We start from the raw sequence: 26062 nt of genomic DNA, 5'->3' as shown, positions 1-26062 counted from the left end.
GGTATCACAACACAAACAGCTCGGAGACTTCCTGTGATTTCACCATGATGTAACAGCAAGTGATGAAATGATGGGTGCAGGTTTGATTCACTCTGCCCCGACCGCGAGGCTGGGAGCGACTGGCTTCATGAGGGGAGGAGTGGTGGGTGTTTTGTGTTTCTCCTGGCAGTCTTTCCATTCCACTTGCATGGCAGTGACAATAACAGATGTACAGGACTTCAAAAGATAAGACTCTGGGATCCAAGGTTCTGAGACAAGCAATAAAAAGAAAATCACCCCCACCCCAGGGAAGTGGCACAGTTTTAGCCGCATCAATAAAATTGAAGAAAAACTACCTGAAATACCAGCGTATGAAAAGGAGGAAGCAGGTACTGTCAGAGCGGTGGCAGAGTCTCCAAACTTCTGTAATTGAGTCAGCACGTAAAAACAATAACGGCCAACCCAAGTCCGAAGCCCAGCAAGGCGTGAATAAATGTGCTGTTCAACGGCAAATTATAAATCATAACTCTTTGCTTGTGAAGAATGTAAGACCTCACTGTTTTCTGCTGGGAATGCCAATACCATTCAGCAATTTAAATTCACACAGATGAGCATTTGATCCAAAAGTGTCATTTGATCCAAACGAGGTTTGCTCCCGAAGTGTAAAGCAGGTCCGTTTCCCTCTGACTCCAAAGTCCTTCAGTTCAAAGCATCGTCATGTAAAGACCAAGAAATGTTCATTTTATTTGTATCTCGTGTGCCTCTTCTGTGATACATATATTCTGCAACAGGAATGTGGCCACGTGATGAGGTGTGTGTGTTTTCCAAAAGCTGATGAACACACACTGACATGACAAGGACAGATGCTCTAAGGGCTGTCCGATCCAAAGGAGCAGGAATAGAAAAAGACAAAGATTATCAATGATATTAAAATGCAATTAATAACATAGTCATGCATTAAAAGCTTCTGTAGACAGACCTGAGTTACATATGGCTCACAGGGTTGTGTCCATCCCCTCCTAGAGCAGGGTGACCCCCACCCAGCTGCATTTGGTGGTCCATACCCGAAACCTTCTCCTCCTCTCTTCTCTTGAGGCAGGCGGCTTTGGGATTCAAATTACGCTCTTAAAAGCAACAACAAAAAATTCTTTAGCAAAAACTTTCGATTGAAGGCTTACAAAAACAAATCACGGTTTTTCAACATACAAATGAAGAGAAAGCGAGAAAATAGAAAGTTTGTTGAGAAATGCAAGTGTTTGGCAGAAAGCAGTGATATACTTCCTCAGACTTTCTCCTCTTCCTCTCCTTTCTTTGTATTTAACATGAACACTCCACAGTCAGTAGGAACAGAGCAACAGAAAAGATTTCCCAGGAGGTGAGTCACTGTCAGCCTTATGTCCAGCTTTGATAAAAGAGCTCTTCCTGTGCTGGCTGACCTACCTCGCACCTGCTTCTCCAGGCTCAGTATGACCTGTACAGCCTGCTGCAGGATGATCAGCTTGGTCTGGGCCTTGTCGCTCTGCAGGTGGACCTGACACATTCTGCCCAGCTCCCTGAAGGCTTCGTTTATGTCACGAACACGCACTCTCTCCCTAGCGTTGTTAGCTAGGCGGCGGTCACGCTCCCTCTGCTCCTTCTCCTCCGCAGTCAGGTTCTCGTCGGTCACCGAGACAAGGCTGCAGTCGGGAGGAGAAGTGGGATTATCAAACCCAAATCAGGATTCTCACTAGGCTGGGTGTTGCAGAACTGCACTTGAAGCTTTTAGTAAATTGGCATTTCTTGTTTTGTCCCTGGAAGACATTTCCTCTTTCGTGCTGCTACTTTTAAAGACTGAGACACCATCAGTGAACTTGCTCAAGAACTCATTGGAGCAGGAAAATGAACACACGTGTATAAATATAGAACTAATCTCAGATGTGAAACAGGTGACATGAGAAAATATTGTACAAGTCTGATTGTAGTCTGTGGCGGAAGCTCACCGCTGCACTTTCAGATTAGACCAAACCACAATGTCAGGATGGATTTAAGTTTACCCGAGAGACTAATGCATCTTTTGGTCATCAGGGTCCAGGATGGAAGTTAAGGGGATTTGGTGACTGTCGAGCAAAATGAGAAAATGTGAGAAAGAGAGGAAGCTACACCTTTTGCCAAATGCAGAACACAGAAAGAGCCTTAGAGGAAAGCTAACAGGAGAGACTGACATCAGCATCCCGTTAAATACATCAGCAGTTGATGTATTTATTAGAAAGCTGCATTACTTGCAAATATAATTGTTGTCAAATAAAATCACAAGGAAGCAACAGAGAAAAAGCAAACAGGAGTTGAACAAAAAGTAAATAAGTTTCAGCAGTGAGGAAGACAGACGTGTCAGGATATTAACAGTGGAAACAACAAGCAGTGAATGATGCAGAACATTCAAACACACAGCTGTCCTGTGTGTGTTATCAGACAATGAAAACATTTTGACATGACCTGGATAAAGGATGTGTTCTAAAACTATCACACAGCTAAAGTTCTCAATACTTTCTCATTATTTTTGGTTAATTTTTAGAAGAAGCTACTTCTTCTTTCAGCTTTTCCCTCTTCAGGGGTCACTACAGCGAGTCATCTTCCTCCATCTCACTCTGTCCTCACTCCAACTACCTCCATGTCCTCTCTAACTGCATCCATACATCTCCTCTGTATTTTTCCTGGCAGCTGCATTTCTAACATCCTTCTACCAATATACCCACTGTCCCTCCTCTGGACATGTCCAAACCATCTCAGTCGGGTCTCTCTAACTTTATCTCCCAGTTGTTCAACCTGTGCTGTACCTCTGATGATCTCATTCCTAATATTATCCATCCTTGTCACTCCTAAGGAGAACCTCAACATCTTCATTTCTGCCACTTCCAGTTCTTTCTCCTGTCTTTTTGTCAATGCCACTGTCTCCAGACAATACAACAGAGCTGGTCTCACCACTGTCTTGTAATTTTTTCTTTGACCTTTGCTGACACCCTTTTGTCATAAACCACTTCTGAAACTTTCTCCACCCACTCCATCCTGCCTGGACTCTCTTCTTCACCTCTTTACCACATTCCCCATTTTCCTGGACAATGGACCCCAAGTACTTGAAGTCCTGCACCTTTGTGACCTCTGCTCCTTGTAGCCTCACTGTTCCACCAGCCTCCTTCTCATTCACACACATGTACTCTGTCTTACTACGGCTGACTTTCATTCCTCTTCTTTCAAGTGCATACTTCCACCTCTCCAAGTTCTCTTCCACCTGTTCGTTCCCACCACAGATCACAGTGTCATCTGCAAACATCATAGTCCATGGGTATTACTGCCTGACCTCATCTGTTAGTCTGTCCATCACTACAGCAAACAAGAAGGGGCTCAGAACCGATCTTTGATGTTCTCCCACCTCCACCTTGAAGCTATCTGTCACTCCTACAGCACATCTCACCACTGTCTTGCTGTCCTCATGCATGTCCTGTACCAGTTTAACATACTTTTCTGCCGCTCCAGATTTCTGCATGCAACACCACACCTCCTCCCTCTGCGCCCTGTCATGTGCTTTTTCTTATTCCACAAAGACACAATGAAGTTCTTTCTGACCCTCTTTGTACTTCTCCATCAGCATCCTCAAAGCAAAGATAGTGTCTGTGGTGCTCTTTCTTGGCAAGAAACCATACTGCTGCTCACAAATAGTCACCTCTCGTGTAAGTCTTGCTTCCACAACTCTCTCCCAGATCCTCATCGTGTGGCTCATCAACTTAATTCCCCTGTTGTTGCTACAACTCTGTACATCACCTTTGTTCTTAAAAATGGGCACCAGCACACTTCTTCTCCATTCCTGAGGCATTTTATCACCCTCAAATATGCCATTGAATATTTGAGACAAAAACCTCCCTGCCATCTCGCCAAGACATTTCCAAACTTCCACTGGTATGTCATCAGGTCCTACTGCCTTCCCCTTCTTGATTCTGTTCAGAATTTGAAACAATCTGTACAATGTTCAGAAATAAAATGAACAAAGATGATCCATCATGTCATTCAGAAGGATTAAATGTTGGAATCGCCAATCATTGGTTGAAGCTGAACAGTGAAGCTGTGTGGAAGTTTTACTGTGAAAAAAGAAGCCCATCCCCTCCACTTCCTGTTTCCCTGGACACCCACTGACCTCGAACTTGTTGCTCCAGGTTGAGTATAACATTAACAGCCTGTTGCAGTATGATCAATTTGGTTTGTGGTTTTTCATTGCTCAGATGGAGCTGACACATGTGGCCCAGTTCCTTAAAAGCCCCGTTGATGTCCCGCACACGGAGCCGCTCGCGGGTGTTGTTCGCCAACCTCCGCGCTTTCTCCCGCTCAGCCTTGACCTCCACTGGTAGATCTTCGTCATCATCATCATCATCCACATCATCTAGACTACTGAAGAGTGCGTGGCAGATGAGGAAGGAAGGAAACAACAGTGTGGGTACAGTTCAATTGTGTAAACGCCCCAGTTAATTAACATCAACATTCCAGTTTCATTGACTGGTCTTTTAGGGTGGGGGCCAGGTACAAACAGCACAACTTTAGTTCCAGGAGAAAATCTCCTGTAAACAGTTTCTACGTTAGCTCCAGAAATAACAGGGGCTAACACAAGAACTGAATAAGCTGCTAAAAATTTCCAGCTTTTGCTAGGATGATTTTAACTCTGAAGACTGTGTGGATTAAAACAATTAGGAGTCATAATTTAATAACGCCTTCTAAAATTTAGATTAAACTGTATTTTCATCCTGCTGCAATTATAATATTTCAAATGGCTTTAATTAACATTAAACTTCTTGTTAGAGGAAATGCCAGCCACTATGAAGCAAGTTTTACTCCATTTAATGAGGAGATAAATACTTGAGCTACCAAATCTATTCTTAATCTATTCCTCTCTATCTATTCTTAACAAATCAGTTTTCAACTTTCACTGTTTGAGTTTGAGCAGAAATATCTATGTTCATAAAGTCCACCACATACAAAAAAAATCAGAGGGTTAAAAACTGACTCTATTGGGATCCAGCTGGTTTACAGAAATAAATGACTTTTGATGAATAAATGAGTGTATTTATTAATTTTAGACACCTTGTTCGAAAGCGGGTCTTCATATCTTTTTTCTCATCCTCTGACTTGTCTGTAATAGAGCAGTTCTCATCATCCTCCCTCTCCTCTTGTTTGATCAAAGCACCACTGGAACGAGTCAGGTTGCCAGGCAGAACTACACACAAAGTTTAGACAAAAAGATGAGTTTTGAAAAACAAAAATAACATACACACACATATTTTCATAGATAAACAATTAAAGAGTGGCTAAAAAATGATAATATAAACAAAAAAGTCCCACCTGCTGTAAGCTGAGAGCTTGAATGAACTGATGCAGAGTTGTGATGCAAATGTCCTCCACTAGAGGGTAGACCAGCAGAGTCCTCATGATGGCTGAAAATCTGAAAAGACAAGTCATTTATCTTTGTAACGTGACACCGACATCACACTCTCGGTTTCATTTTTACTCGCCTGCGTTAAATATCCATTATTAGTGTATAGCTTATTTTTTAATCATTATTTGAAATCTCACCAGCTCTGGCAGGCGACTGACCAATCCGAGTGCTGCACTGCTGAAGCCTGGCGTTAACCCTCCCTGTCCGCAGGCGTGTCGCTGAAGAACACAGATGGCTTCATCAAAGTGGTCTCCTATTTTACTCTATGAAACATGAAGAACAATGGAAGAGATGAGGTGATGTACAAATCACTGCTTTACGCTGATGTTTGACCTTAAAGGAAAAAGCAATTCACAGACACTCACCGTAGACTGAGCTCCACAGTCAAAGTTCGGTGAAGGTGTGGCCTGGCCAGAAGACCGAGTCCACTGGGATGCAGAGCCTTTAAAAAAATACTATATTTTATTTACACTGACACTACAAATGTTTCATGCAAGTCACTGAGTTTCACTCCTTAATAATCTTTATGTTACAAGCATTTTACTAATGTGAAAATGTACTTTTGGATTGCTCCTTCCTGATGAATATTGCTCTCATTATGCTCTGTTGTTATCTGTAATTAATGTTAATAGAGACTTGATCTATGACCATGTGCAGAAAATTATCTGGCAACACAATTAAAAAAGTTTAGTATTCTGCGCTATCTGCACATTTAGCTTGCTGATGTACAAACGCTTACGTTTTCAACTTAATCAGTCAAGTGAAAACCATCTATCCATCCATTATCTTTACCCGCTTCTTCCATTTTAGGTCACGGGGGTCGCCGGTGCCCATGTCCAGCAATCACTGTGCGAGGGGCGGGGTACACCCTGGACGGGTCGCAAGTCCATCACAGGACTACATAGAGACAAACGAGACAAACAACCATTCACTCTCTCACTCACACCCAGGGACAATTTAGAGTTACCAATCAGCCTAACATGCATGTTTTTGGTCTGTGGGAGGAAACCGGAGCACCCGGAGAAAACCCACGCATGCACGGAGAGAACATGCAAACTCCCAACTGAAAACCTATTTTAGAAAAACAACTTTGACAGACAAATTTTGACACAAAAAGAAGAAAATTACCAACAAACAGCTCAGCAAAAAAGGTGCTAATGAACATGAACAACAGCAGGTTGAACAATAAAGAGACAATAACAGCTGGTGAGATTTTGGTTTTAAAAGATGTGTCAGTTTTGTGTAAAAATCTTAAACTTTAGTCTCTAACAAGAGCGAATGTAGCAATAACAAACACATTTTTCACAGAGTGTGAGCTCTCCAGGCTCTTCTATAGAAATACAACTAAACAAGAAAGCTGAGTGCAGCAGGAGTGGATTAAAAGACAATGCAGTAGACAAGAATAACTCCCTTCAAAAGTCCAACAATGTGGTAACCATCAGCTCAGGGCTGACAGACCCAAGGAGGACCCAAGTATACAAGATGTCTTTTACAGAAGCCAAAAAAAATGTTCTTCTGACATGAAAAAAGCCAAAAACACAACAGGCAGCAAGTGATGAATGACATCAATGAAGCATGGCATACGGTTCATGAACTCTACCTTCATAGTTAAAGCTGCAGATTTGATGCAACTATTCCCACATTTAGCAATGTGCAGAATGAAAGCAATCCCAAACAAGAACGACAATTTGTTTCTTTAGTGAGCTGAAAAACACGAGTTCCTGATACAAACACAGCTCTAACCTTGTCAACACTGAGTTGTGTTTACAGGATGAGACAGTCTAAACCCGCAGATAAGTTTATCTGTGGATTCAATAGGATGCTAACAACCTGACGGATAAAGATGTTGAAAGAGTCACTTATTTTAGAATAAAAGTGGTGCTTTTTTTCCCTTTAAATAATATAACACAAACAATTCAGAACATAATTTCTAACTCACATTTCACAAAGATCTTAAATGTGTTCATTCGTACTCATTTGCTCACACAGACTCATGTTCGTGCTGATGTTAGGCATATTGTTTTGTACTACTAGTGCTTAGTGTATTTTTAGTTAACGTTGTTCTTAGTTCATATCTTAGATCTTATTAGTTTTTCTTTTACATTTTATACTTTTGTTGGATGCAACTGGGACCTGTGTACATAATTTCATTCCATCACATGTGGTGCGAATGACGAATAAAGAAATTCCGACTCCGAAAAATGTTTTCACGGTGCTGTAGATGAATAGAAAATACCACATATATACACTTAATAAATATATATATTTTTAAATTACATAGAGATTTGGAAAAACAAATATTGTTTCTAATCTTTTGACAACAAAAATATTTGTCGTATAAACTGTGTGATCATTTTCATGCTTGAACACAAATGGGGAAGTGACCCCACCTTCTTTTTATTTTTACTATTTTCCCTTCCTCTCTCATAAGTTAAATTAGGTTTTTGTGTGCGACTGATTAAGTTGTAGTCATTTTTCTGGACACAAAACTTGCATCAAATTTAAAAATTGTCCAAAAAAAAAAAAAATCCAGTTTGTGCCATTTTGAAACAAGTGTCGAATAAAACGTTAAAAAAATTGTTTTAACAACCAATTAAAAATATTCAACAACAAACTTTCTGCAACTGTCTCTTTGTTCAATGTGTGTGTTTGCAAAACAAGTCTGATTTGACTTACTGAAACAAAAAAAATGTTTATGAAGGAAACATTCTTGACTGTTGTATAATATATAAACTAAAATGTTCCTTATGTACTTCTAACCTAAATTAGTATTAGAGAATAGAATTAACTGAGATTTCAAGACGGTGGAAAAATGCACAACAGTTTTCTGTTATCGCTGCTTTGACTGGGAAATACTTCATTTATTCACTTCACTAAAATAAAATAAGTTATGCCTAACTGCACATCGTTTCTGCAAAGTAGCGATCTTTGCGGTCACATGAAAGCACTCACCTGAAACAGCCTGAGGTGAGCCAGAGGGAGTAGACGGAGATGGAGGGAAAGCATTACTGTTGGTGTCTGAAGGATAGATCTGAACAAAGAATGTTTAACTTTTTATCAAATCAAACTACTTGTCTGTTTACACTGAAGATGCTTTAAACATAAAAATCATACAATGTATAATTATGTGGAAAAAAGTACAAGATTACTTGTGTATGAATATGTAGTTTATGATTACTTACTGATGCCAGGGCTTTCCCAACCTCATCCCCTGAACTTCCAGGTACTACACCCCGATTTGCTTGAGAAATGAAAAACAAACTTTTATCACAATCACAGTTTAGCTATGTGGCAATATTATTTTAATGTTTAATAACATAAAACAGAGAGTTCTGAAAGAAAAGTGGCACACGTTATAAGATTTACCCATAATGGTTTCCGTGCCAGCGATAGGGGGTGTGTGGTTGGGGACTCCAAAGCTGCTGGAGCCAGAGTGGAAACCAGCAGGGTGAGCCGTGTTCACCTCACTGCCATGCAGGGGGTAGTTTTGGGGAGAAAGGGGTAGGGGCTGCCGTTTCTTGGAAGAACAAACACCCAACAGTTTAATTAAAATAACCAGACAGAAGCGTTTATGATCCATTACGAGAAAAAAAGTGTCTGCTGATTTTAACAAGTCTTCGGTGTGAAGTTAGAGCTTACCAGTCTATCTTGAGGGTTGATGGCAGTGAAAGGTCCGTGCTGGCCCAGATGGGGGGAGTTGCCCAGAACAGCAGAATAACCAGGCTGAATCATCGACCCGGCAGAGCTCCAAGGATCAGAGGGCGGGTGGAGACCTTCTGTCAGGGGCCATCCAGCAGAGAAAGGGGAAGAATCAAGGGTGAGGGATAACCAGCCACAGGAGACCAGAAGACAATGAGGACTGCATATGAGACATGTCACTTTACTGTGACGACTTTATTCAGCCGTGATTCACAATTCAACAGCCATGCACCAGAGGGGCTTCAGTAACCTACAACACCTTTGGTGCATCTGGACACAATGCAGTTCTGAAACCAGTGTCCCAAATGCACTGACTTCAAAGGAAAATTCCAGGAAATTATTGTCTTTGCCAGACTAAACGTTTCAACTAAACACAAAGGACAAGGAGAGACTCTAGAGGAAAATATTTTTTCGACTGACCTTGCATGTAGAATGGTGATGGGTAGACATTTCCTGCTTTGAAGGAAGGGTAGCAAACACTGTCTCGAGTAAAATTCTCCCCTGTTGCTGGTGCAGAAACCTACACAAAAAAACGTGAAAGCCTTTAGCTCAACACTTCAAAGTTTAGTCTGAAAGAACTACGGTACAAAACATGACGCAGGGAAACTATGCAGCAGCCTAAATGAATAACCACACCACTGCAATATTTATTCAGACCTGAATAAAGATCAGTGGGTATTAAATGTTCAGTCAGTGCTCTTTTGGGACCCACATCAACCATATCAGTCAAACTTTTAAATATTAAATAGTGTAGTGCTAAGTGTAGTTAACAGATCTTTCACTTTTTTAACTGTGTGGCCAAAAAGTAGAAGTTGTTATATAAAGGATATAAAAACCTGTTCTTAGCCGTGCCCTTTTCAAAATTATTTGAGGCCAAAATCAAGAATTAAACTGTATTTGAAAAAAATCTGAACAAATTGAACCAAACTTTTCTTCAGTGGTTTGATTAAACAGGGAAACGAAGAGGAAAGAGAGGGAGCAAGGAGATGCACTCCTAATTACTAAACCATCTGCTGAATCCTGGACGGCGGCCAACTCCGCTGGCAGCTGGGATAGAGCGATGGGGGAAGGAGCAGGAGAAGAGGGAGGGCTGTTGTTTATGGTGGTGAAGGGGGAGAGAGGGAGGCTGAGTGAAATGGGGTAGGGTGGGGAAAAAATAAGGAAATATGGTGTCCAGAGACAGAGACTGAAAGGAAAAAATGAGGAGGAGGAGTAAAAAGCTTTAAACTCTTGTATGAATCCTCTTCTGGGATTTGATGAGACGACTTGGCAGAGGGAAAGAAATGTGGCCACAAAGCAAAGGCCCAGAAATAAAATGCGCTATAAATACATGTTGCAAATGAATGACTTGGTAAATAAGTGGCTTTTCTCTTTTGTTCCTTTTTGACTCTGCTGCTGCAGATGCACAGCTGTAAAACCTGGAAGGCCTGTATCGCTGCTATTATACTGCTTTCCAAGGAAAGGCTTTGGATGTCGAACTGAATGTAAAAAAGGACGCAAGACATGAAAATTTGGGGTCTCTTGGAATGAATGCCGCTGCTCAAACATGGTGCAGGGCTGAAGCTTTTCTGGATGTTAGTACTTACTGAGGAGGGCAGGCCAGGGGGCATTTTCCTGATCTTTTTCGGCTGTGACTCTGCAGGGAGTGAGACAAGAAGGAAATTATGTCAGTGTGCTCAGTCAGAATAAAAAAATAGAAAATTACAGAAAAAAATAACAACACAATAGGTAATGAGGGCTTTCAAATACGATGCTTCCTTCCTTCCAAATTCTTGCTGAACCAATAAGTGACTACTCATTAATGCCTGTTCAGAAAGTAATTAGACTGACGTTATTCAACAATTGTTCCTTTCTGAAACTAGCTGATGTCGCTTTCTCTTACAAAGAACAAGTGAGACTTTGCAGACCTCTTTTAATAAGAGAAATAAATGTGCACACAAATGTCAATTTAAACCAAACTAAAGCTATTTTTATTTTAAGCTAAATCAGTGGTGACCATTCTTACCAATGGGGTCCTGTGAGGGTCTCCTGCGCGTGTTGCTTCGCTCGTATGATGAATAAAACTGGGAACTGGACTTAACAGTAGATGGAGAAAGGTTATCTGGGCTTGACATGGGTATGTCACTGGGCATAAAACCAGGCTAAAGAAAAGGTAAAGAAAAGAGAAGTGAGACACAAGCTTGTTTGAAACTGGAAAACATGGTTTAGACTTTAATGTAATCATCGAAAATTCAGAAGTTTGAATGAAAACAACGATACAAAAATGAAAAAACTGATAACTACTTCGTGCTGATGTGAAGTTCAACTACTTTCTTGTTTTCCCCATGTTCAGAATTTAGGTGTAAAATCTTGTTGTAATAACGAATAGTAGCAGTAGTCGGGTGAAAAAACACAGACCCTGCAAATTATGCTGCAATGCAGTAAACAAGAAAACAGCTTTGTGAGCCCTGGACAAACCCACCATGCCAACTAACGGTTGGACAACAAGAAAGAGATCTACTCGGGAAGGTAGGAATTCAAAAACTCTATGATCTTAAACAATCTGCAGAAAAACAATAAACTGTTTTTTTTTTTGTTTTTGAGGCGATTATACAACAGGTGATGTTATAGAAAACTTGTCCAGACAAGTGTAGACAAACAATCAGTGATGTGGGATGAAGAGTTGAATGAAAAGTTTTGTTTCCTGGCTGTTAGGGAACTCTATTTGTACTTATTACTGAAGTTACACACCACAGATTCTTTTGTGAAGGGCTAAGTTCACACTGCAGAAACTAGATAATTTCTGCACCTACAGAAAGGAACTAGTTCATAAACTGACAACAGTAAGACGCCACTCACTGAACTGGTTTTGTGCATAAATATGTCAGAGATGAAAATCTTATTGCCTAAATTATCTGCATAATAGTTTTATAGACTTTTACAGCTGGGCGAATTGCATTGTTGTAACAACATAACCGGACTGACTCTCTCCTTCCCCATTAGCATGTTCATGGTATGCAAATACTTTGACTACAACATGGCAGGACATTCCTTCCCTCATGAGTGCAAGTTGAACAACCTTGTCCACATCTAGACTGAAATATTTAATACCACCAGTATCTGAAATAACCAATTAAGCAGACTGATTATAGCAAGATGATTTAATTTTTAATTTTAGGCACTAGGAAATTTTTTTACTGCTCACTTTTTAATTATTTCTTCCTTATTCTGGTTTTACGTAAATTGATAGGTGTGTGCCAAAAAACAACAAAATAAATAACCCAATTGCTTAAAAGACGCTCACATATCCTTGAAATTAATTTACCTGTGTTACAAATGATGGGTATGGTCCTCGTTCAGCCTTCCCTGTTAGCAAAACATACAAAATGTGTGTTTAAAAAAAGGCTTTTAGTCGTTATTAAAACAGAGTCTTGTTAATACCCCATTTTCTATCCCATCTGCTGTGTCAATATATGTTATTTATGGCTGTGGACAGCAAAAATAAAACAAATGGACCCATTATAAATGCTTCTGGGGCAATTGTGCTCAACCCCCGCCGCCTCTCCTGACAGTTAAACTGAGAAGAGCTGTGGTGCACAGTGATCCCCAGGGAGAGCCTTGTTTGTGCACGGGCACCCTTTACACCCCAACCCCTCCCACGCTGAACACAAACTGCAACACACAAACAAACCTCCTCCGCATCCTCCCCGACTGCTCTGCCCCCTTCATCCTGAATCATGCTAAACTACAACAAAAGTGTCTAACTTGTGAATGGCTGCTCTCTAAAACAAACAACTCATTGTTCTGTTCGTTCACACCGTCCACTGACGTCACATAGCTCCTCTATCGTTTAGCTGAACACAAACGTCCTTGATTCACTTTGGTTTGTACAAAAAGTCAATGTTGTGATGTCTTTTGCTTCAACAAGTTTTATTTGTTTGAGCTTTCAAACTTACCAATAACCCCTGATCCGAATACTGGGGTAGAGGCCAGGTTCTCTCGCTCACAGTAAAGGTCTTCTGCATAACCCTAGCAGGGAAAAAAAACAGCAAAAACATCACATGTATAATACACATCAGAACAGCATCATGAGTAGATTGAGATAAATATAAAAACAGATGGTATTTATTAAAAATTTTCATATTGAGAAACAGATTAGCTCTGTAGTTAAGAAATCCTATTTTTAAACTGAGGCCTTTATCTACAGTAAAATAGTTTGATCCTTTATTGACTTTGAACGAGTGAGTCATCCTATTACCTCTCAACTGGATTATGGTAACTCTGTATGCTGGTGTTAGCCAGGCTGGCCTCTCAGTCTGCCGTTAGCTTATTAGAGTACTGCAGCTCATCTTTTAACGCAGTCAAATAAGCATGAACATATCTCCCTGGTGCTGGCTTCTCTATATTGGCTCCCTGTTCATTTTAGAAATGACTTAAATGTTTTATTGATGACCTAAAAGGCTCTGAATGGGCAGGTTCTTGCATCTGGCCTTCTGTAGTTTTATGTGCCCTACAGATCCTTTAGATCTAATGACCCTTTGCTTTTAGTTCTTCCAAGGTCCAGGCTCATTTAGATCCTAAACTGTGGAAGCAGCTGCCCCTTCATATCAGACAGGCTTCAACTGGACATTTTTAAGTCCCATCTTAAAACACATTGAAAGTAAAGTCTTTAAGTGCTTTAAGCACAATTTGTTCTCACTGGCTTTTATAACATGATAGAGTTTACGTTTTTCTGAATTTATTGTTATTTTTATATGTTTTATACTTTTCTGATTGTTTTTAATGATCTCTTATGTTTGGTATTATCTTTTAAAGATGTATTGTTTTGTGTCCAGCACTTTTGGCCAGTGGCAGTTGTTTTTAATTCTGCTGCATAAACAAACTTTATTTGATAAACAGCTAGAAATTAAACCAACATGTGATTTTAAATTGCTCTTGATTGTAAGTGTAAAATAACAAAAGCCTTTTTCATTAATTTAAATAAAATGTAATTTTTGACTTCTCAACTTTTAAATAAACAAGAAGGCAATAATAAAAAAGTTTATTTTTTAACTAAACAGACTTGTGAAGAATGTGACTTTAAGATCAGTGCAGCCTCAACTTGACTGCAGTCTTTTTTAGTGATTTATTACAAATTTAGTGGACAGTGAGCGAATTGCAAAACAACTTATCATAAGATGCCTAACTAAACTAAAACTAAAGTAAAATTACTTGTATCCACAGTTGAATAAACATTTGTTGCCTTTTAAATTCTTAAATTTTACAAGTTCAGAAAAAAAATTACCTCTATTTTTTTCTTAATTTGCTCTTAATTTTGACATTTTTTAACTGACTGTATGGATGTAGAACTTGACTGCTAACATAAGTTGTTCATATTTTTTAGTAAGCATTTAGCATTAAGATTATAAAAGTCAATTTGGCTAATAAAATACAAACTATATGTAAACACAAACAAAGAGACAGACTTTAAACATAGTTTCTGGTCTTCTTTAAAAATCTCATATTATAACAAACCACCCATAAGACCCTCTGTTAAGTTCTGAGTGCCAGTGAGTGGTTTAGATATAGGCACAAGGTTCTGACCCACTCATTCATTTTCAACCCCAAAGTGGTTAACTTGTGTAATAATATTAATAATCTGAATAAGTGGACAAAAATACACCAGAGATACAACATGATTATCAGTTAAGGCATGTCATGCTGTAAACACAATTATCATACTCATACTATTGTGTAAAGTAATTTTGAATGGACTCGTTACCTCTGAGCTTGTTTTTGCATTCATGGAATGAAAGTATAAGCAGGAAATCAGGTAACAGCTTGGTGTTTAACAGTGACAATTGAAACCAAATAAGCAGTCAAATATAGAGCACATTATCATGCCACCCACTGGTTGTGTGTGAAAAAAGGGATATATATTCAGTGTTCTTTCAAGCTCAGCAAATTAAGTTTTCAATGTTAGAATAAATCATACCCTTCCCTGGTTGAAAGTTGGACTATTCTGTTCTGCTGGTCCCCAAGGACTTTCATCTAGACCTGGAGGACAAAAAAAACAACAACATTTGGTTGGACATGTTGGCCTGTTAACAAAAAGAACATTGTTATTAGAGATTTATGCCCTTGTTTGGCAAGAAGTGTCTTGCTTGAGAGATTGATGGCTTGCTTTGATACAGGTTTTTCAGGCTCCTCAAAGTAACCTCCAATGAAGAGCTTCACTTCAAAGCTCACACAGAGACAACAGAGCGACAGTGCTGTCACATAGTGTGGATATGAGCTGTAGGAAGTTTGAATAATTAACACCCAATGTGAGGCTTCCAGAATCATCCTCGACATTCTTCATTCTCCCACTCCACCCCTAGACATTTTCCATGGCAACAGTCACTCGTAGCCCATTTATTCTCACACATGGTTTACACCTTTGCCGTACCGTAGACTGAAGGTCTCAACCTCACGTGGCTGACATGTGCTATCCTCAGTTGAAGCAGAAAGATGACCATGTCATAAAGGAGCAACTTGTGAAGCAGAATTTTCTGCCTTTACCCTATTTCCCCAATTCCCCCTCATGCAGCAACACAGCATCTCTGGGGGAAATCTGAAGCTTAATTGCACTCTGATTTGCATAATTGTGCATATTAACGAGACTGAGTTCTGTGAATATTCATATTTTTGTTTTGTTAACTAATTAAAACTCTTAGGAGAGAAAAGGAGGTAAGAGGGGTAGAGACGGACTAAAATCAAGCCAGGATCAGCAGTAGAACAAAATAATGGGTCCAAACTGCTGAAAGCTGCTAGATTGCTGTGACAAGTGTGATCTACATGACACCAATGGAATAAGAGATGGAGGAGACTATTTTTATGTCTGCCTATCACTCTTTATATCAATCAAACATTTTAAAAAGAAACACATTCAAGACATCAGCACCCAACTTTTTAAAATAAGAAAAGGCTTCAAATTAGTGTTTGTAAACTAAGAACTGCATTAAATCATGTAGAAACTAAGGAAAAGAGGATTAAAATAAACTTGATACCCTCTCTAACATTTGCTGAAATGACCAAAATGCTGTGGTATCAATAGTGAATCTTTACAACTACTTCAGTTTTTATTGGTGTGTCTGAAGTTGATCAACTTTGATGCTTTAACTCCATCGTTTTACAAAATGCCTGAACATGACCAAAACTAATGTTCAGCTATATTCACTGAACGACAGACAAAGCCACTCCAAACAGACTGATAGGCGCAAGCAGGATACCGAAAAATGACTGAGACAGTTGCGTAACTCATGAACTGACAGTTAACATGTTTTAACCATAGACTTTACATAAAAATAGACTTAGCCACAAGTGGAAATAATGAGCAGAAAATGAATCTGACAGACAACTTGAGAAGTTGGCACTTTCACAGGCTAGCACACTTAACACTTGCCCTCCACTCAGTTACCGATCTCTTAATAAAAGCATAGATTTAAGAATTTACATAAACTAAACCATCCATCTATTATCTTTACCCCCTTTTACCTTTTCAACAGAAAATAAAAATACACTTCCATACAGTAATCATAAAACCCAATGAACAAAAGCAAGTCTTAATCAGCATATAATTAAAAAAAACAAAAAACATTTTAACTACCGGTATATGAATTATGAAAATTTCAAGAAAAAAATGTAAGTTACACTCATAAATAAAACAGGTCATACTACTGATGTTGCTAAATTCATAATTACAAAGGGTAAAAATTACTATAAACAGTACTATTAAAAAAGTTTCAAACAAAACCTGAAATACCAACTATATATTACTGTCACTAAAACTACGAGCAGTCTAATATTCAGACATACTGTAAAAAGTGGAAGAACATGAGGAAAAGAGTGAGTAAGGATGAAGTCTCTTGAGAACCCAAATGCACTTCTCCCAGCATGCAACACCCCTTTAAGGTTAGCTAGTCTATAATTACACAAAAAGAGATATCAGAAACAGACAGACTGCCTGAGTCACTGGCTTCATGAGCTAAACCCAGGAAGATATATTCACCAAACTTGCAGACATGGCTTGTTTTTTACAGGAATACTGCCCCAGGCCAGCTATAACTGAGCACGTTTGTCTGCACACTTTCTTCCTTCCCTTAGAAAAGTGAGTCACACAGACACAAAGCATAAAGCCAGATAAAATCTCATGAGTCAACATTGTTAATGAAATACTGAACAATATACAATAACACAGGCCTGGAGTTTTAAACCTTAGTCACTGCTGTTGTTGTGTTAACACAATATTTACATTAACTCAGTAACCTGTACATCTTATCAAGTTTTTGACAGTCTTCTACTACTAAGTAAGAATGTGTAGGATATTTAAAAATACACAGAAGGTATTCCAACTATAAACTGCATCTAATGTATCAAAAACACTTTTAGTCTCATACATTTGCTTGAAAACGTTCACCCTTAAACAAATATATGCCCTTCTTCTGCATTTATTCCTGTAAAATTCTACAAATACATTTTAGGGCTCAGTTTCTAATGACCAAACAAACAAATGAAAGTGCAGAGAAAATGTAAAAAATCAAAGAGAGCCAACAAACACAAGACCAGAGCTGAAATCTGAACAGGGGTTCCCCTCAGTCACACGTTGAATCTTCACATACGTAAACCGCACTAGAAAAAAGGTACCGATATTTGACCGCCTCTATAGAAAACCACAAAGCAGCTGCTGAAAGAGCACATTTGGACAAAATGAAAACCAGTGAAAGGCTTTTTGTGACATTGTATCTTAAAGTTAAAAGAAACAAACAAAAAAATTAACGTATCTTCACTGAAATCAAATTTGTCCAAAAGTACAACTTTAAAATTAATCAGTTTCCTGTGTGCATAAGCCTGTTGAATGTTCATTAAACACCTTTTAACACCTTCACTCTGGGCAGGAAGCTGTAAAGCTTCTTCTAGCCAGTGGATAAAACTGAGGATTTCTTCTGCTCAATCCACTGCTAATGATGCTCACTTAAGTCATGCAGGATGTTTAATTGCCTTCTATCCCTCCTACAAAATGTTGCAACAAAAGTAACAACCACTGAAAAGAGTCTCTCACAACAGCTCTTTTTGTCAAAACATGGCTTGTTGCATATTCAGGCAAAAGAAAACATAATGAAAACAAACTTGTTCAGAACAGTAAATATCATGAAAGAGGCCAAACCCCTTAATTAGGAAGACTTTAATGAGTTGGTAGGTATATATTTGCACTTTGGAAATCCCCCTCTGAGGAGAGTCTTGCTTGGGGTTATGGTCACTGAGAAGTCCCACTGAAAAACTAAATTCTCTTTAAACTTTTTCTCTGGTGGCTCTTGCACCACAGATAGGACAGCTTATGTTATGTAACAATCAGCCAAAGATGATGAGTCAAAGTCATGTCCTAATTTTTCTGTCACAAGCTTCATAGTGATTTAATTTTGAAAGACTAAGATTTGTTCATTGTTTACTACAGTATAATGTATTATGGTTATTATTATGGTACCTGTTATGGTACACGTGGATTTATTTTCTAGTGAAATAAAGGTTTAAATAAAAAAATATATATATTAGTACCAATGTTTACTCACACACACACCCACACACACTCAAGTTTTCTTTCCTAAATATTGGTTTAGGTGCAGTTACATCACAAAATCATTCCCTCGTTTTGGTAAAGTTCCCAGTATGAGGTGGGCGCTAAGACAAACTTGATGAAAAGAGTTTTATGAATAACCATCAATAGATTTGAAGCACACACACTCACAAAATGAGGGATGACTTCCACCAAATGTTCTGAGAACTATAAAAATGTTTCTGTTACAAAAACACCTCATGAGTATCCGTTAGATCGATAATGTCTATGTTTCTTGGGCGACACGGCGGCACAGGTGTTAGAGCAAAGAGAAGGTTGCAAGTTTGTTTTCTCCATTTTTTTTGTGTGGAGTTTGCACATTATCCCAGTGGACATGTGGGTTTTCTCAGGGTACTCCGGTTTCCTCCCACTGACCAAAAACATGCATGTTAGGTTAATTGGTTACTCTAAATTGTCCCTAGGTGTGAGTGTGAATGGTTGTTTGTCTCATTTGACTCCATGTAGCCCTGTGATGGACTTGGGACCTGTCCAAGGTGGACCCTGTCTCTTGTACAGAGACTGCTGGATATGGGCACCAGCTCTCTGTGGAAAGGAAAAGTGGGTACAGAAAATGGATGGATCTATAGATGTTTCTTATGTAAGTGCGCACTACCCCTATAAATGAAAAAAAAAACTAGGGATGCACAATATTATCGGCATGGCATCGGCCGATATTAGCGTTAAAGTTCAATATCAGACATCGGCCATTCCCTCAAAAAAACTCACCGATATAAAAGACTCTGTTTTTGTATGACAACCCGGTGACATGAATGCCTGCAGTGCAAGCACAATGTGATGACATCACGTGCGCCTACCTGATATCACAGCGGAGAGGAAAATTCAAAATGTCGGCGGTGTGGAAGTTTTTTTTCGTTGGTGAGGATGTCGGATTCAGACGATTTTTGGACTACATTGAGCCTCGCTAATCATCCCCAGTGGGATCTATTTTTTTGACGTAACCTTACCCAAGTTACAAGCCGCCATTTCCAACGTCATTGAGAAGCTAATAGCCGATAGCACTTGGGTGAGTTTTACCACAGACATTTGGACGTCGTGTCAGCCCCGTTAGCATGATTAGTCTTACAGCACAATGGATAGATGAAAACTGTGAACTTACAAAGGCTGTCCTTCATGCACAGGAGTGCAGAGGATTCCACACTGCAGTTAGGAACCCAGAACAAGCCTCCACAACTTAGTGAGACAGCATCGCAGGTGACTAATGCTAATAAATAATATTTAACACTTTTCATTTAATATAAGTTAAAGTGCTATGCATTTGGCTGTTACTGAATATATGTCACCAGCTCTTACAGCTGTTACACAATTTTTGTAGCAAATTAACCTAAATAAGAAGCTATGTTCTGACAAAGGAAAGTATATAAAATATCGGTATTGGTTATCGGCCAAATAAGTTTTAACATATTGGCTTATCGAATATCGGCCAAAAATCCTTTATCGTGCATCCCTAGAAAAAACAACTGGCTTTCTTTTCATTAGAGGAAACAGAGCCCCCTATGCCCCACCCAGCAACTGACCGTCTAATCTTTCATCTTTTTGTTGCATATGGTTTTTGTTTCTATTGCTCGGTGACAGACTTAATGCCCTTCTATAAATCAAAGGGCAGTAGAAAAATGTCATGAACACGCAGTGATTTACTAATGTCTGTAAAAAACAGTCTTACATATGAATATGAAACACTATAAAATAATAAAAAATAAAAAAAAACATTTAATCCTGGGTGTGCCAAGGATGTTTTATTTATACTAAGCTACATGCATAGGTTATGAGTTGTGCTTATAAACCTGATGATGAAAATGGAACTCAGATGTTGCAGAAAGTAAAAGCAGGAAAATTAGTTTTGTGGTGGAAAAGAACAAGGGTGCAAGATTGCAGGACAAGGGAATGCATGTAGGAGATTAATAGGTCATCTCCCACCAACCCCCAAGTTTTGCCTTTGTCCTTATGTGAATGAATGGAGACAGCTGGGAAGGTGAGGGAAGGGACACCTGTGTGGCCAAGATGAGGAAGTTTAGAGATGATGACATTTGATCTACATATAAGTTGGAAATATTTTCTGAAGTTTACAACAGTAAACTGTGGCGTGATTTTTATTACAAGGTAAAGAAAACAGGAACAAATTATTTTCTGTTACAATAAATAACAAAACGGAGAATGAAAATGGGGTAGTGAAAGTAGAAAAAAAGCCCAAACTGATTATTTTAAGAAATTCACTAAGGACTACAGTATAACAAAACAATACCTATGGGTGAAATAGAGAGAGAAACTTTTTTGTTCCTTACCAGAACCTCCAAACTGACTGCTTGCGAGAGTAGTCGGCCCATTCTTACCATTTGAAACTGGGGGCTCAAACATCTGAAACGAGAGTAAGAAATCTGTAAAATCACAGTGGAAGCTGACAAAATATGAAATGTCGCATTTTAATTTATGCAGAATAATCAGATGGCAACTCAAAAAATCTTATCCTCTGCAGCCAACAATTACAACAAACCTGAAGTATAAAGTTGCTGTTTTTCTTTCAATTCCTGCTCTTCTGTAGAGATAACCATAGTGACTGCAAGTGAACTCGCATGGAAGATTAGCAATTGTTTTACACCAAATGCCGTTCCTGAGTTCAAACCTGCAGCCTCAGGAAACAAAACCGCTACCAAGCTATCGCAGCCCCCTAACATGAAGTATAAAGTACTTTTAAAAACTGTAATGGCTACTGATAAACAAGTTGAAACCTTCAAATCCACGCTGACAATGAAAGCAGTGGTTCAATCTCGTCTACAATGGTTCAAGTAAACGTTTGTCAATTACCACTGGTAAGATTTACGCTTGACATGGTTGGGCAATCTTTAGAGAAATCTTACCGCAGTAAAATCCAGCAGGTCGCTGAGCTCCTTATCATTTTCTACTGCAGCCATTCTCTGCTGCTATTCGCCGGCCTTGTTCAGTCTCAGCAGCAGACTACAAGCTGAAATAAGGGGAACATGAGTTTATTCAGTCTGACTAGTAATACATTTTGTTGTCTAAAATATATAACATAATTAGTGAACAGACATTGTTATGCTTAATCTAAGGTGTAAACAAACCAACTGCCTATTTGCACATTTTCAATTCATATTTATGATAATTTTTAAAGTGAAGTACTTGTTAAAATTTACACATAATGTATATTTGTTTTATTCAGGGGGCAATTTTAAAGGTAGATTACCAGAATAGTTTACTTATATCAAAATAACAGTGAAAAAGTCAGTTCAACAGGATTGTGTGGGGGGGCAAGAATAACTAACACAGCTATTAAAGGCCAATTCATCATTTCTGTTAACCTACAAAGAGATGGTGCATCCACTTCTACCTATACAGCAATTTACAGTACAAGTTGGTTTGTAAAGCTAGGAGCCTTCAATAAACTGATTAATGAGTAGTTCTGTAACAGCTGATACAGGCCACTCTTTAAAAAAAGCTTTCAGCTATGCCTGTATATACTTACCTAATTACCAAATAAAAAATGAGGATGCACCAACAGCTGCTACAACCAACTCACTGTAAATTTTTTTCTATATATTTTAGTGTACAAATTCTTCTGACAGTTGGTAAATGTTTGCTTAAGTGAAGAAATTATTTGTCATGCATGCTCAATAACCCAGGTAGAAAAATCCAACAAGGTTAAGTCAGGTCATCAGGTCAGGTTAAGTCAGTCAGAGGTGGTGGGGGATTGGTGGCGCAGAGGTTAGACAGGGTGGGCCTGTGATAGGAGGGTCACCGGTCAACTCCCTGCACCGACAACATCAAAATGTGGGTGGAAAAGGTGAAACATCCATACCTGCCTCCACCCTCATTTGCCCCACTCTGGGCCCATGAGCAAGGCCCTTAACCCCCACCCAGCTGCTCCAAAGGTGCCTAGATGGCAGCCCACTGCTTCATATGTGTGTGCTCACATGTGCAATGGGAAAAATACAGATAATTAATGTTCCCACTGGGGATTAATAGAGTACGATAAAAGAAAAAAGAAAAAGAATCTGTCCAGATAATCTTATTTAACCTTGTTAGATTAATAAATTATTATTATACTTTAATAAATGAAAAATACATATCAAAACATGGGTGTTATGCACTGATTTCTCAAGATTAGCCATAGAAAAACTGGCATCAGTCGACCTCTAGTCACCACACGTCACATTAGGACAAATACTGACACCTGAATGGCAAAAAAGGAATATTCTTTTGTGAAATAACAACAAATGTACTAAAGGAAATTGAAAATATAAGCATGTTCTTGTGGCCAATCCTTTTATTGTTGAACAAATGTGTTGATTAGTGCACAATACATTACAAAGCCTCTTAAATGGTCTATGCTCAAAAAGGTTAATGTACTTCAGTAACTACAGCAGTTTGTGGACAATGCATATGGCCAAAGTTTTTAGGGAATTTTCTCATATAGAAGATGTTCAACTAATGCAGTAGAATGGGTTATTTTCTCCTTAGTTTCAATCTGCATGATTTCACTTTATTTTGAGTTTAAATAATTTTTGAAAGTTTTAAATGGGTTCAGTCCCTTTTAAGACATGCACAGTTGAACTGTTAATTAATTTTTGAAAATCAAAAACATTTAAAAGATGGTTTCTTTTCTCTTTTAATAGTTAATGCTGTGTAATAAAGAACAAATATTTCTCCTTGTTATACATTTTTATTTTACTATGTAACTGAATAAGCAATAGAAAACCTAATTAACAAATTACCTATAGTTTCACACACAGCTAAGGTTTATTTCAAACATCTTTTATGTAACTAATTGGTCAAACTACAAAGTCATGAAAAACACAACCAGTTCTAAAAGTAGCCCACGCTAAAGGTTCAGCCACAGGCCACGCTGCATTTGATTTAAGACCTGGACTCAAGATTGCTTCCCCCACCTGAAAAACCAATTGGCTCAAACAAATATTTGTACCAAAGGTCACAGACAGACAAGAGATGCTGAACTCAACCAAACCATGTCTGATCAGTTAACATCAAAACAAAAAACTCCTTAAAAACTACAACTTCTATAGCAGATGAACACAATGCTATGTCATTAAAACAAACAAACAAACAAAAAAACTGCAGTGAACGACACTTGTGGGGATGCAGGATGATGATGAATAAACTCGGAAATATTTCAGACTGTAGTTTAGAAAAAAAAAAGACTGATAGCATATTTCCTTTATTAGTCACAGTCAGACATGCTGACCTTGAAATGTGGGATCACACGGCACCTCAATTCAATCTGTAGTATCTGAGAAACAAAATAACTTCTCTTTAGAGGGATCAGTGCTTGCAAATTGGCAATCAAGAAGTAGTAAATAATCTGTATTTCAAAATGCTATAAAATAACAGAACTTTGAAAATATCATCAGTCATGTTTTAGGTTATTGTTATTTTGTGAGTTATCTAGTTACGCATGACTTTGAATGGAGAACACCATACAAAGTATCACAACTTCAAATAAGCATATAGTTATTTTAAAATAAACTGTTAGATGCAGTTGTAGATTTATGACTTATTGCCTCAAGTGTGTTCCAGATGTTATAGAGGTGAATCCAAGGCTACCGCCTGGAAAAACTCAGAGGATTTGCTTTGAGTCTATAATAAATAGGATGCCATATATAGACTTACTTTTGTGTGACAACTACATTGAGCCCCCACTTTAATATACATTTTTAATTGCAACAGACACACGTTTTTACGCTGTTGACGTTTATTTTCAATGTCAAGAATTTATGAAGCGCAGAAATACCAAAATAATCCAGCATTGTTCAGTCAGGTCACCCGGACAGTTTCTTTTTTTGTTGTTGTTGAGCCATTTTGTCCTTCATCCAAAGGACTTCATCAGTCCGAGGAGCCACGATAAACTTCAACGTCTCAACAAAAAAAGAAACCGTCCAGATGACCTGACTGAACTTTGTTGGATTTTGATGTTCTGAACCACTTTGGCTATGGCTACCTCAGAGGAGTCTACCAGGGGGAGGACGGGCCCAAGAAACCATCTTATCACCAGCAACCTGCTTCGTTCACTATGGGAGTGTGCTGCTTGTGGAACTAAGTTTGTTGTGGCTCCTTGGACTGATGAAATTCTTTGGATGAAGGACAAAACGTATCAACAACAAAAAAAGAAACCGTCCAGATGACCTGACTGAAATTTGTTGGATTTTTATTTTTTATTTTTATTTTTTTACCTGGATTAATGAGCATTAACTTTGAAAAGAATCTGACTAATGTCCCATTCTGAAACAGACAATATGCACTACTGTACATTAAATATAACGAATGGGAGCCTAAAAATAGAGGTACAGCAGCTAGTTGAGAAATGTACTGTCAAATAATCTGGATGTTTCTGCCTCTCGGTGAGCTGAGGTCAAAATGGGGGATGAGTGTTCAGCCCCTTTTAACAAATGGAAGTTAACTTGAGCACCCCTACCATTTTTATGGCTGGCTAATTAGAGAAAAGTTAACAGAACCGGTGGCAACTCGTCTTCATCGTTCCTGTCTGGAGTCCATCAGGAGGCAGAGTTTAAATGGCTAAAACACTGCGGGACATTTAGGCGGCTTTAACAAAAACCTGTTGCCTGCCTCTCTGTCATATACGTCGAGCAGACGCCGGTGTCGTGCCACATTCGACACCGGTGAACAAAGACTCGGGCCAACCAAAGTTCCCGTCCAGTGCTAAAAACACGAAAACTAAACACAAAAAAAGCCTCCAAACATTTTGTGACATTTTCTTCCGTGAGGCTGCGCGCGACGGTTAACGGTAACCGTGTCGAAGGCGAAAAAAAAAGGGGGATAAATGAACCTTAAACGATACAAAAGTTATGGTTTTGTATAAAATATTATAACCAGTGCGGATTACAGTGATTTATCGCCGCGACACGAGTTAGATTACTGTATTACAAGTCTGTTTATGATGCGAAAGATAGCATTAGCAGTAATGTGGAGAAGACAGCAGGGGCTAACTAGTATGCTAATGTTCGGTAACGTTATAGCCCACTGGAGTGAACAAAGACGTCTTCTCCATCAGACGAACTGCTAATGATGAGGAATAACACAAGAGGCCGAAGAGACAAAAATCCAAGACCCCGCTTTTCCCGGCTGAAGCCGCAAAACTTGACCGCTGCGCTTAAAACTTTGTTATTACCTCCCCGATAACAATGTAACTAATAGCTCCTGCTTCAATGCGTCTTTTATGAATTGGTCCACGTCACGTTTACCTGGGTTTGAATGTAGCATCCAGCGGGGATAAGTGAACCGCAGCAGACGAGAGGAAACAAAAGTTGTGGATA

At 38.8% G+C, this 26062-nt stretch overlaps 1 protein-coding gene across 1 annotated transcript; it reads right to left on the bottom strand.

Annotated features, from left to right (window-relative positions):
* Positions 1–642: 642 nt before the first annotated feature.
* tcf3a (transcription factor 3a) lies at positions 643–26062 on the bottom strand. Its single transcript, XM_037681718.1, has 20 exons — positions 25991–26062; positions 21617–21720; positions 21044–21116; positions 15087–15148; positions 13069–13141; positions 12438–12478; positions 11139–11274; positions 10720–10769; positions 9554–9653; positions 9074–9210; positions 8801–8951; positions 8617–8675; positions 8387–8465; positions 5800–5876; positions 5572–5697; positions 5341–5440; positions 5083–5215; positions 4145–4395; positions 959–1103; positions 643–854 (listed from the first exon to the last, which is right to left on the bottom strand). Exons 2-19 carry the CDS (start codon positions 21668–21670, stop codon positions 964–966), a joined length of 1842 nt encoding a protein of 613 aa, XP_037537646.1. The 5' UTR covers positions 21671–21720; positions 25991–26062; the 3' UTR covers positions 643–854; positions 959–963.

The sequence above is a fragment of the Nematolebias whitei genome, chromosome 9 (genome assembly GCF_014905685.2).
Source record: "Nematolebias whitei isolate Nwh7 chromosome 9, NemWhi1, whole genome shotgun sequence".
NCBI lineage: Eukaryota > Metazoa > Chordata > Actinopteri > Cyprinodontiformes > Rivulidae > Nematolebias > Nematolebias whitei.
This window is presented reverse-complemented; position numbering and strand designations above follow the sequence as displayed.